General features: G+C 38.6%; 1 protein-coding gene across 2 annotated transcripts in view; it reads left to right on the forward strand.

Annotated features, from left to right (window-relative positions):
- LOC116088434 (10 kDa heat shock protein, mitochondrial) overlaps positions 1-10621 on the forward strand; it is a 53493-nt gene extending 42872 nt beyond the window's left edge. For both annotated transcript variants that reach the window (XM_031367520.1, XM_031367518.1), the window contains 5 exons: positions 2820-2862; positions 3050-3136; positions 4606-4685; positions 6814-6925; positions 8650-10621. In XM_031367520.1, coding sequence (XP_031223380.1) covers positions 2820-2862; positions 3050-3136; positions 4606-4685; positions 6814-6925; positions 8650-8781 — 454 coding nt within the window. In that variant the 3' untranslated portion in view covers positions 8782-10621. The remainder of the gene's footprint in view (positions 1-2819; positions 2863-3049; positions 3137-4605; positions 4686-6813; positions 6926-8649) is intronic.
- The last annotated feature ends 1731 nt before the right edge of the window (positions 10622-12352 follow it).

A 12352-nucleotide genomic window follows, 5' to 3' on the forward strand; every position in this document is an offset into this window, starting at 1 on the left:
AGCCTCCTAATGAAAATTATGACTCAAATAAAATTTATGTAAATCAGAACAATTTTTTTGTGTGTCTTTTGGTTATTTTGAGACAAGTTCTCATGTAGTAGCCCAGGCCTTGATCCTCTTTGTCCACTTGTCTCCACTCCTATCAGTGCTGTGATTGTTGTCACAGCTGGCATGGATCTCCTACTTCAGCAGCCTGAGTACTAGAAGTAGAATTACAAGCATGCAAATGATTTTTGTTGATTCCAACTGAGTTATAAGGATTCATATCTCCTAATAGCTCATATTGAACTTCTGTGATTAGGAAAAGATGTCCCTTTGAAAGGTTCGTAATCATGGTAGAATGTGTGGATTTTAGCTCTGCATTGTCTTTTCATTGTGTTAGCTCTGTAGTAGATTGACTTAAAGCTGTCAGTTTGTGCTCTTTGCCAGATTATATCTACAGCACTGCCAACTGAGCTAGTTGAACTATGTAAACCCATGCTTATCATTGTCAGTCTTTCTTCTTAGTCAACAATAACTCAGAACCATGTAAAATACGGTTTACTGATATGAAGTAATGGGCAGTGATAGTTGATTCAAAAATAGTGTCAGTTAGTATGATCTGTCTTCCTGTCTCAGTGTTGTTTTCAAGCAGAGTATTAGTCTTAAGCACAGAATTACCCAGGAAAGGAAGTATAATCATAAAAAAATGAAAATGTATCCTTTGCTTTTGTTTTCTTCCATTAAAATATAATTAAATAGGCTGGACATGATGACAAACCCAGATTTCTGTGAGTTTAAGGCCAACCTGTGAGCAGGTACTACATAGTGGGAACCTATATCAGACAGACAAAGCAATAAATAAAAGTATGCTTAAATAAAAAGTGATTTTATTATTTATTTATTTATTTATTTATTTTGTTTTTTTCAAGACAGGGTTTCTCTGAGTAGCCTTGGCTGTCCTGGAACTCACTCTGTAGACCAGGCTGGCCTCTAGAACTCAGAAATTCACCTGCCTCTGCCTCCCAAGTGCTGGGATTAAAGGTACGCACCACCACCGCCCGGCTCTGTTTCATCTTCTAAATGTAAGGCTTTAATATTGCATTTTTAGGGAACCAAAGTGTTTTTGTTTGATGAAGAAACAGCTGTGACTCTACCTTGGTAGAGTGGAATACATATCATAGATAGGATTTTTAGAGTGAACACATTCAATAGTGTGACAACTATAACATACATTTATTTTTATTATAGAGGATTGTCTTACATCAAATGTCTACCTAAAATTGTCTGGCATTCATTATAATTTCCTTTATTTTTAGTATATTAAAAACTATTGCGAACTGGGCATGGCTAGCACATTGATCTTAGAGCTTGGGTAGTGAAGACAGGAGCTGAGGGTCATCCTCAGCTGCATATCAAATTTAAGGGCTGTATGAGACTATCTCAAAAAAAAAATTTAAAGAGTAGTAAATGGATTTTAGACATTGTATAGGCTTTACAATTTTTAGTTTTAGAAAAAAAAATATAAAAACATCAAATTCTAACAAAAGTCAGGAAGTTACATTCATACATTCAAGATGTATGTATTACATACATTCTGATATGTTTTAATCTATGCATGTAAACAGTAGTGAAATTAAGGATTTCAATTTTGTACATTGTATGTAGGATAGCTTTTGAAACTTCTGTTTTTTATATTTTGTTATGCTGGGAAATGAATCTAGGACCTTGTACATTCATACTAGGTTCACTAGTGCTCTCACTAGTCATGGTCTCAGCCCAGACTTTGTAGTTACTGCTCCTTCTCTGTTTATTTTGTGTGGTGGTCATGGTGGCAGTGTGTATGCGTGTATTCCCTCATGTTTGCTACCTTTTTTTTGCATGTGCATTGTGCATTCATGTGTGTGTGCCTATTTGTATGTTTATGTGTCTATGAGTTGGATGTGCATATTCATGTGGAGACCTGAAGTTGATATCAAGATTCTTCTTTGATTTCTATCTACCTTATTTGTTAAGACATAGTCTATCAGTTGAACCAGCTTGCTCAAGGGATCCTCCCTTCTCTACCTTTTGAGTGTTAGAATTTCACAAGGGCCACCATGCCCACCTGGTGTATTCAGTCCTGAATTATTATTATTATTTTTTTTTTTTGTGGGGTGGATTAGGGACAGGAGCTCTCTGTATGTAACCCTGGCTATTTGGGAACTCATTATGTAGAACAGATTGGCCTTGAACCCACAGAGATACATCTGTCTCCTGTCATCACTTACCTCACCTGGCATGATTTAGTGTTTGTTTGTTGTAGGTTTTTGTTTTTGTCTCAAAACAGGATTTGTCTCTGTAGTTAGCCTCAAGAAATCCACCTGCCTCTGCCTCCTTGAGTGCTGGGATTAAAGGCATGCACTACTATGCCTGGTTAAGTATGAAAATTCTAATCTATTAAAAAAAGTTTAGACTTTTTTTGTGTGTATAACTGTATATAAAATAAACACCTATGTAATTTTTACATAACTGAAACATATTTCGTGTTTAATCATACAACTTCCTATCCTTCAGTTGATCATAATCAGAAGTTTTATCACATATACACAGTTAATGTGAACACCTTTGTAACATAACTGTATACAGTTCTGACAACTGCATTGCAATAGGTTCTCAGAGGGCTGACCCAGTCAAAAAGTACATGTTTTCCTAAAGTCTTGGTGAAATTTCTAACTTACTGTCCAGAAAAATTAAACAAATTTTTATTGCATACAAGGGTAACCAGCTTGGGCACCTTACAAAATAAAAGAAGAAAATACACGAAGCCTGGATAATAAATTTACTTTTTGCATTTTTAGGCAATTCTGCCTTGAACTAAATGGACTTGCTGTCAAACTTCAGGTAGTATTTTCTTTATGTTAAAGCTATAATTCAAAGTTCTGATTTTTAAAAATAATTTTGTATGCTTGGATTTATCCAATGTTTCTTCATATTTTCTTTTTATATTTTATATAGAAATATTGCAACCCAAGTGACACATTTTTTCATTATCATTCTACATATTAAAAAATAAAATTATTTTTAACAGAGTGAATGCCATCCAGATACCTGTACTCAGATGACAGCAACTGAACAATGGATTTTTCTTTGTGCAGCTCATAAAACTCCAAAAGAGGTGAGAATCGAGAGGTTTCAGTACCTGCTCATTTGGCACCATTACTCTGGGCCTGAAGCGAGGCCAAACATCTCAGAAGGGAGTGTCTGGGGAAGCAAGTCTGCTTACATGGCATCCAGGAAACAGTGCCCGCTTAAGAGACACTGGCCAGCTGGGGATCACATCTTCATCAGCTAAGCGCTTGGGGAACATTCCGTAGCCATACGTGAACAAAAATATTGTAGAATGTAGTGGACATGGTTGTATAATGTTATATACTTAACACTGCTGAGTTTGTTTAATATATGTGGGTGTGATGTATATGCAGTTGTGTGTACAGGTGTGTACATGCACCTGTGGAAACCAGAGAAATCCATAACCCTATACTCCCATGAGGCTGGTCTTTCATTGAACTTGGAGCTAGGCTGGTAGCCAGCAAAGCCAAGAGATCCCCTTTCTCCTCACCCACCACCCAAACTGCTTAAGTTCTAGGTGCTTCATGTTTTATATATATGTTTGGGATTTGAACTCAGGTCCTTTGATTACACTTAGCCATTGATCATCACCCCAGACCTTCAAAACTACCGAATAATATAAGAGAGAGAAGGGGGTGGAGAGAGAGAGAGAGAGAGAGAGAGAGAGAGAGAGAGAGAGAGAGAGAGAGAGAGAGAGAGAGAGAGAGAGAATGAATGAATGAGAATGAATTATGCCCGCATGCATGTATGTGCCTGCTGTGGCACAAAATGTATGGAGGTCAGACTTATGTATAACAACTACAATCTTGTGTAAGTCATTAATCATTCAAAGATTCTGTTTCTCCAGTTCTACTGTAGGCTAGAGTAGATAATCCAGTGTTCTTCCTGTTTCTAAACATTGTTTTCTTTGGTTTAGTGTTGGAATGAAATTGGGAAATTAGTTAATGTATCTTCTGGAAGCCTGATATTACAACTCACAGCGATAACAGCTTTATTTATTTATTGGTGGGGTGTATTTCATAGTTCTTCTGAAATTGGAAGGCACTTTTTCTTAGAATATGTTTGTGTCTTTAGAATAAGATACCTGACATGGTTAATTGTATTCTTGAATGGATTGAGAACAGGTTAGGAGATGAATAAAGTATAAGGTACATCAGAGGGCATTTACAGATACTTAAATCATGAGAGCCCTAACATAATAAATACCCTGATGGATATAAAGTTTGAACAGTGTTGAGAGATGGAGGAAATGGAAAGGCTGAATTTGGTTAGAAACAGGACCCTGGAGATTGGTCTCTGAAGGGCGTTTTCTCCCCTCACTCCTTCCTGTCACCTGCCTTGAGTTGATGCTCCCTCCCTTCAGTCTTCCCACCGTGGTGGAGTCAGACCCCTGAAAAGAACCTCCCTCCTTTACGTCACTTCTACCAAGCATTTGGTTACTGCAGTAAGAAAAGCTAGAAAATACTACCTAAGAGAGGCCTTTTTGTTAATGCATTTAAATTTTCTTTTTTCTAGTGTCCTGCCATAGATTATACAAGACACACACTGGATGGTGCTGCATGTCTTCTGAATAGCAATAAATATTTTCCCAGCAGGTAAACAAAATCTTTTAACATGGTATTCAGCTTTTTGGGTTTCATTTAAAAGATTGATGTTTGAAAGTTAAAGTTAGGGTTTTGGTTATAATTTTTTTTTTGTAAGTATATAGTTGACTTGTTCAGATTGAGTTTGAAATTAAGGTTGTGGTTAAACATCAGAACTTGTCTCCTGCCGATAGACTAGTTTAGTTAGTGTAATCCCTGATGCCTGCCCAGTACTGCTCCCTCTCCAGGCTTCTTCTCACCAAGCATTAGAATCTGCTTCCCCTGATAAAATAAAGGAACAGACTTGCTTAAGGGAGACTACTTGTTTTTCCTTATTTTTGCCTATAGTAAAACATTAGCATATATTTAATTATGCATAATAATGGCATCATTATGACATGCATGTATATCATGCATTTATCTTGTACATAGTGTGTTTTGATACTGTTCACTCTGTTGCCCTCTTATCTCACTCACCCCTTTCAAAACTCTTCCCAACAGGCCCCCTTCTGTTTTCCTTGCTTTCTTCCTCTTCCTCTCTCCTCTCTTTCCCTCTTCCTCCCTCCCTCTCTTTGCACCCCCCCATCTTTTGCCCCAGTAAGTTTCATTAGGGTTGTCTAGATACATGGATGAAAGTTGTTTACAAAAGCATGTGCACGTTACTCTAGTGTGTTTTCCTCCCCACCAACGGTTAACTGAGTATATTACATGACAGGCGGAGGCACCTGCTCCTGTTCAGATAACCACAGCTGCTGTGAGTTAGAGTACATCGCCCATGGCACACCTGGAAGTTAGCGTGCTGCACCTCCTTTTCCTCTAATTCTAAGTTACTTCTTATTCACTAGTATTCCCTGAGCTTTGAAGGGGGCTGATATGGATGTCCTGTTTATAGCTGAGTACTCAGTAGTCATTTATTTTTAATATTTTAACGTGCTTGAATCTCTACAGGTACTCTTGACTACTGCAAAACAGGTTTGGCAGCATAAACAGTTATGTAGAAGGCAACTTGACAGGCATATCATATGTCTTGTTTGTAGTTTTTTTAAGATGTGGGGAAAAACTGCATGTATTGTATTAACCCCGTGGTTAATGATTTCGCCCCACCCCACGCCCCATACAGGGCTTTTTCTTTGTGTAGCCCTGGCTGTCCTACTGTCCTGGAACTCACTCTAGACCAGGTTAGCCTCAAACTCACATAAATCCACCTGCCTCTGCCTCCCAAGTGCTGGGATTAAAGGTATGTACCATCACTACCCAGCAGTTTATTACTTATTTAAAAAAAATATGTATGTATTGTTTTTGAGATTGAGTCCCACTATATAGCTTTGGGTAGCCTTGAACTCACTGTGTAGATCAGGCTGACCTTGAACTCATAGATCCACTTGCCTCTTCCACACTGGGACTAAAGACATGTGCAGCCACACCCAGCATAACTGGTGTTTTGAGACAGGGTCTTGTGTAGCCCATGCTAGCCTTAAACCTTACCAAGCTGTTCTTGAACTTGGGTGTTCATCCTTGTAAGACCATGCCAGTCCTTCTAAGTACTAAGATTACAAATATCTGTACTACACCTGGCTTGTGACTGGTCTTTGTTACAAAGTAGATGGAATTAGGGCACTTTTTTTTCCTCTAAAATATAATTAGATTCATACCTCATCTAAAATTTGTGGGGTTAAAAAAAAGAAAACATCTAATTTTTCTCCCAATATTTTATATTCTAAAAGAGAATCAGAAATATGTGTATTTTGATTTTCAAAAATACAAAGAAAAAGCAGATTTTATAAATAGTGAATCCTCTCAGCAGTTTTAATTACCTGCAATAGACAAAATGTCAATAGTGTAAAATATTTTTTTAAGTATTTGGTTTCTTAGGTTTTCTTTTAGTAAGTTTTGAAGTTTCAGGGATTTGTTTTAACTGCAGAGTTTCAGATGTTTTTCACTAAGGTGCTGTGGTTGAGTAGAGAGGGTACTGACCCAGGACCAGGATCAGCTGCCACTTCACACTCCCAGCCCTGTAGCCTTGGTCCAGACACCCCTCTGCCTCTAACCAGTGCCATACTTGGGAATCCAGAAGAGTGAATTGTATATTTCTAACATTTTGTTCAACCTGTGAACCTTTTGGTTTCTCTTCTTTTTTTAGGGTTAGCATAAAAGAATCATCTGTAGCAAAACTAGGATCAGTGTGCCGTAGGATTTATAGAATATTTTCACATGCCTATTTTCATCACCGGCAGATATTTGATGAATATGAAGTAAGTATATGTCTTAGCTTGCTTTGTATTGCTGTGATAAAGACCATGACCAAAAACAGCTTGGAGAGGAAAGGGTTTATTGCGACTTACAACTCTTAGGTTACACTCCATTACTGGGGAAGTCAGGGCAGGAACTTGAGGCAGAAAATGTTTGTTGCTTTGTTTTGGTTTTTGAGACAAGGTCTCATATAGCCTCGACCAACATGGAACTCATTATGTAGACCAGGTTGGCCTCCATACCTTTTTTTTTTTTTAAGTTGTTACAGAATTTTTTTTTTAAGTTGTTACAGAATTTTTTTTTCTTTTTTTTACTGGATATTTTCTTTATTTACATTTCAAATGTTACCCCTTTTCCAGTTCCCCCCTGTCCCCGAAACTTCTTATCCCATCTCCCTTCCCCCTACTTCTATGAGGGTGCTCAACCACCCACCCATTCCCATCTCCCTCCCCTGGCATTCCCCTACACTGGGGCATTGAGCCTTCACAGGACCAAGGGCCTCTCCTCCATTGATGCCCAACAAGGTCATTTGCTACATATGTGGTTGGAGCTTTGGGTCCCTCCATGTATATTCTTTGGTTGGTGGTTTAGTCCCTGGGAGCTCTGGGGGGTATGGTTGGTTGATATTGTTGTTCTTCCTATGGGTTTGCAAACCCCTTCAGCTCCTTCAGTCTTTTCTCTAACTTCTCCATTCGGGACCCTGTGCTCAGTCCAGTGGTTAGCTGCAAGCATTCGCCTCTAGTAGAGCCTCTCAGGAGACAGCCTTATCAGTCTCCTGTCAGCATGTACTTCTTGGCATCCACAGTAGTGTCTGGGTTTGGTAACTGTATATGGGATGGATCCCCAGGTGGGGCAGTCTCTGGATAGCCTTTCCTTCAGTCTCTGCTCCACACTTTGTCTCCATATTTCCTCCCATGAGTATTTTGTTCCCCTTTCTAAGAAGGATGGAAGCACCCACACTTTGGTCTTCCCTTTTCTTGAGCTTCATGTGGTCTGTGAATTGTATCTTAGGTATTCCAAGCTTCTGGGCTAGTATCCACTTATCAGTGAGTGCATACCATGTGTGTTCTTTTGTGACTGGGTTACCTCACTCAGGATGATATTTTCTAATTCCATCCATTTGCCTAAAGATTCATTGTTTTGTTTTTGTTTTTGTTTTTAAATTGGTTTTTTGAGACAGGGTTTCTCTGTTTAGCCCTGGCTGTCCTGGAACTCACTCTGTAGACCAGGCTGGCCTTGAACTCAGAAATCCGCCTGCCTCTGCCTCCCAAGTGCTGGAGTTAAAAGTCTTGCGCCACCAAGGGCCTCTCCTCCATTGATGCCTGACAAGGTCATTGTCATTGTTTTTAATAGCTGAGTAGTACATTGGCCTCAGATTCTTAGAAATCCCCCTGAACCAGTCTCCTGAGTGCTGGGGTTAAGGCTTAGCTTGCTATCTTATACATTCCAATAACATCTGCCCAGGGATAGCACTGTGTAAATCACTCAAGAATATATGCTAACAGGCTTTGCCTACAGGCCAGTCTTGTGGGGCATTTTCTCAGTTGAGGTTCCCTCTTCCAAGATGACCCTAGCTTGTGTCAAGTCAACAGAAAACAAACCAGTACAGTATTTTAACAATTATTGTAATACATTCTTGTCAGGATAGCAGTAAAGTGTTCTGATATTACTTCTAGCCTTTTGATTTTGGATAGTAAATGGCTTTTTTCCCCCTTTCTTTCTACAGAATGAAACATTTTTATGTCATCGGTTTACCAAATTTGTGATGAAATACAATTTGATGTCGAAGGATAACCTGATTGTACCAATTTTAGAAGAGGAAGTTCAGAATTCAGTTTCTGGGGAAAGTGAAGCATGAAGGAATCATGTAGAACAATGTACTGATCACATAATTAACAATTATGTACTGTATATATATCATTTTAGACACATCAATCATGTATCCATATTATAGCTTATTTGTTTAGTATAGGTTTTTGTATGCTATGTGTTGCCTTTTTAAGTGGGAAATACATTTTAAGTTATTCATGAGCTGTATATTCACTGGTGTGGCACTCATGGTTTTTAAATAAGTTTAGTATTATCTGTTTATAATGCCTGTTAATAAAAGAATTTACAGTTTGGTAAAATTGCTGCTAAACAATCATTGGATCACAATCCTTTCAAATCTATAAAAGAATGAGCTGTGTTTCACACAAGTACTTACAATTATTAAAGAGATAATATCTTCTTTGTTTTCATCCCTAAGTTTTAATATTTTAGAAAATTCAGTAGTATTCCATCTGTACTATTAACTTTTCCAAAATGAGATAAAAGTACAAGTGTTGAAAAGTTCTGTTTATAGCATTTGATATGCATAACCAATTATGTATATGTTCAGAGAATTCAAGGAGGTGTTAGTAACACTTAACCTCTCCCTTATACATGAAGTGTACTCTAGGTCAGTGTACTTGGAAACATTGCCTTTTTTGTGACAGTGGATTAAGTCCCTGGTGGCGATGATAAGGCACATACGTGATGTTCCATGGACACCTGCCCCTTCTTGTCCCCCTTAGTCCTCTGGGAAGTACACTAGTCAGGAAATTCATTTACCAAGCTCTGGTTAATGGTGGCGCTTCCCTATTTATATTTGTATTAATTGCTTACAGAGCATACCTCATACTAGCAGTGACGTTACACTACAGGAAAACTGTACTGTACAGGAAACTGTACTGCCTACCTTTGATTTTTGAAATTGTTGTAACTACTTAGAAAATAGTCCTTAATATAGTTTGACTTTTCCTGTTAGTAATATTAATCTTTTCACCTAACCCTAAGCAGCATTAAATAGATATGAAAAAAGATAGTGTATTTATTTTATTCTCCCTCCTTAAAAGCTTATTGTTTGAATTATATGCACATGTAAGACTATTTACAATAATTCACAGGTTAAGTGGTATTGATAAGTGGTCATTCTTTAATTTCTTATTTCAGTGTCTTAAGAATTTAAGTGCAGACTTATATAACATGATTGGTGGAGTTTCTCATTAAACGCTGAGGTCTCTGTGCCATACTGTAACAAGGCACTAAGACGATACAGAGACCTGTGCAGTTGGGACAGCTGAATCCATCTTTACCAATTTAACAAACACAAGAAACTTCTTTTTTATTTAAGAGCTATTTGCAAATGAAATTGAAAAATGCGTTCATCTTGTTTGTTTTTCTAATTATTTGAAGAAATTATTTGTATTGAATTATAAGACAAGTATACACAGAAAAACTGGGAAATGACAGCACACTGAGAGTGTGTATACAGTTGATGCCTGTCAGAGCCTGTGCTGTGCCAGTGGTCACAGTCATCACTGTGGCTGAGCCCACACTTATCTGTCACAGTTTATATTACTGTCACCATAAATCATTGGAGTTAGTAATTTTTAAATAAACTTAGTAAATATCCGAGAGACTAGCCAATACTAAGTTCATAAATTATACATAGCATAGCAATGTTGCTGTTCTCTCGTGGAGTCTCAAGGTGGAATTCTGTCATTTGACTATTTCTCAGTGAACAGTTAAGGTGGTGATTGGGTTGTGGATCTGACTGAGTAATTGGAACACTTTGTGAATATATGGCTTAGTGTTAACAGGAAAATAAAGTATGGTTTTCTTTTTATACTTACTCCACCCTTCCTGTAGTGTGTTTGAAATTGATCATAAATCTGCAAAAGCCTGTTTGTATTCTTGCTTTTGTATTCAGACTGGCACCTCACTAACTCTTGTAGGTAAGATTTCAGTGAAACTGTGTTTTAATACTATTTACATAATTTTGAAGTGGCTGGAGCCAAAGTGGTAAGCAGAGAGGCAGAGGTAAGCAGAGAGAGAGGCAGAGGTAAGCAGGTCTCTTCAGCGTAAGGCCTGCCTGGGCTACATGAGATCCTGTCTCAAAGATACGGGGCCAGCAGGATAGCTCAACAGGAAAAAGTGATTGCTAACAAGCCTGATGACTTAAGTTTCATCCTTGAAACTTACATGGAAGGATACAACTCCTGCGAGTTGTATTTTTGACTTCTGTGCATGCCATGGCTGGGATGCACCTATCCATACAAAAATCCAAGTTTTTAAAAATTAAGAGATGATTAATGAGGCTAAATGTCAGAAAAATAGGAATGGAGAGAGAGCAGCTGGCAAGATGACTCAGTGGGTAAAGGTACTTCTGTCAGGCCTGATGACCTGGATCCAGTCCCTAGATCATACGTGGTAGTAAGAGAAAACTGACTTCTGCAGTTGTCCTCTAATTTCCACACATAATTTGGCATGTGCTAGTCCCCCAATAAGTGCAAATGTGAACTTCAGAAAAGATTGTTAAAGAGCTGAAGAGATGGCTCAGTTGGTAAAGTACTTGCCTTGCAAACATGAGGACCTGAGTTGGATCCCCATCACCCAGGGTAGCATGCTTGTCATCTGTAGTGGAGGACAGATTGGAGGCAGGTGGATGAGCTTGCTTGCTAGACAGCCTAGCAACTTGGTAAATTTCAGGCCAGTAATAATCACTGACCAAAACCAAAAGCCACAGTGACACATAGAAACAACAACAGAGTAAAATGCTGCTGAGGGACATTACAGAGATGCTTCATTCCAGATGATTTTCACATGCACACACGAGGTTATGAAACCTGGCTCTGGCAAGTGATCTTACAGAGTAAGTGTCCTACGAGAAGTGCAAAGTCAGCGTTATGACTTAATACATACAATGGTCTTGGTATGTATACAGCGCCTATTCAGAGATTCAGAAATTAAAGTTGGATTCTCCTGCCAGGTATGATGGCTGAATATTTGAAATCTCAGAATTTGAGAGGCCAAGGCAGAAAGTTCAAAATTCAAGTTCAACTTGAGCTATATATATTGTGTTCCAGGCTAGCCTGGCTAACAGAGTGAGCCTCTCAAACATTAAAACATTAAATATTCTCTTTCATGCAGACCATGTTGATGGGGCTGGAGAAGGGCACTTAACTGCTAAACTGCCCTTGCAGAGAACCCAAGTTCGTTCCTAGCACTACATTGTGGCTCAAAACCACCTAGAATTCCAGATCCAAAGGATATGACCTCTCTCTCCCAATCTCTGCTAGCAACAGATGGTGCAGATACATATATGCAGGCAAAACACGCATAAGAGAACACTGACAGTTCACCCTTTCTCCTCTACTTAGCCATTGCTGTTCCCATGTGGGCATGCCCATTTTGTTTTAACTAGCTTAAATGTTAAATTTTCATTTCTAGAACAGTTTTTTTGGCTAATTTCCTGGAGTGGGGGAAGGTGGGGGGTAAGATGGGTTTCATTAGCACAGGCTGGTCTAGAGTTCCCTGTCATCTTGCTTCCAAGTGCTGGACTTACATGTATGACACCACTTGGTGTGGCAACTTCATATTTTCCCCCCCTTGTTCCCTCTTTTTTT

Source organism: Mastomys coucha, unplaced genomic scaffold (genome assembly GCF_008632895.1).
Source record: "Mastomys coucha isolate ucsf_1 unplaced genomic scaffold, UCSF_Mcou_1 pScaffold14, whole genome shotgun sequence".
In the NCBI taxonomy this organism is placed as follows: domain Eukaryota; kingdom Metazoa; phylum Chordata; class Mammalia; order Rodentia; family Muridae; genus Mastomys; species Mastomys coucha.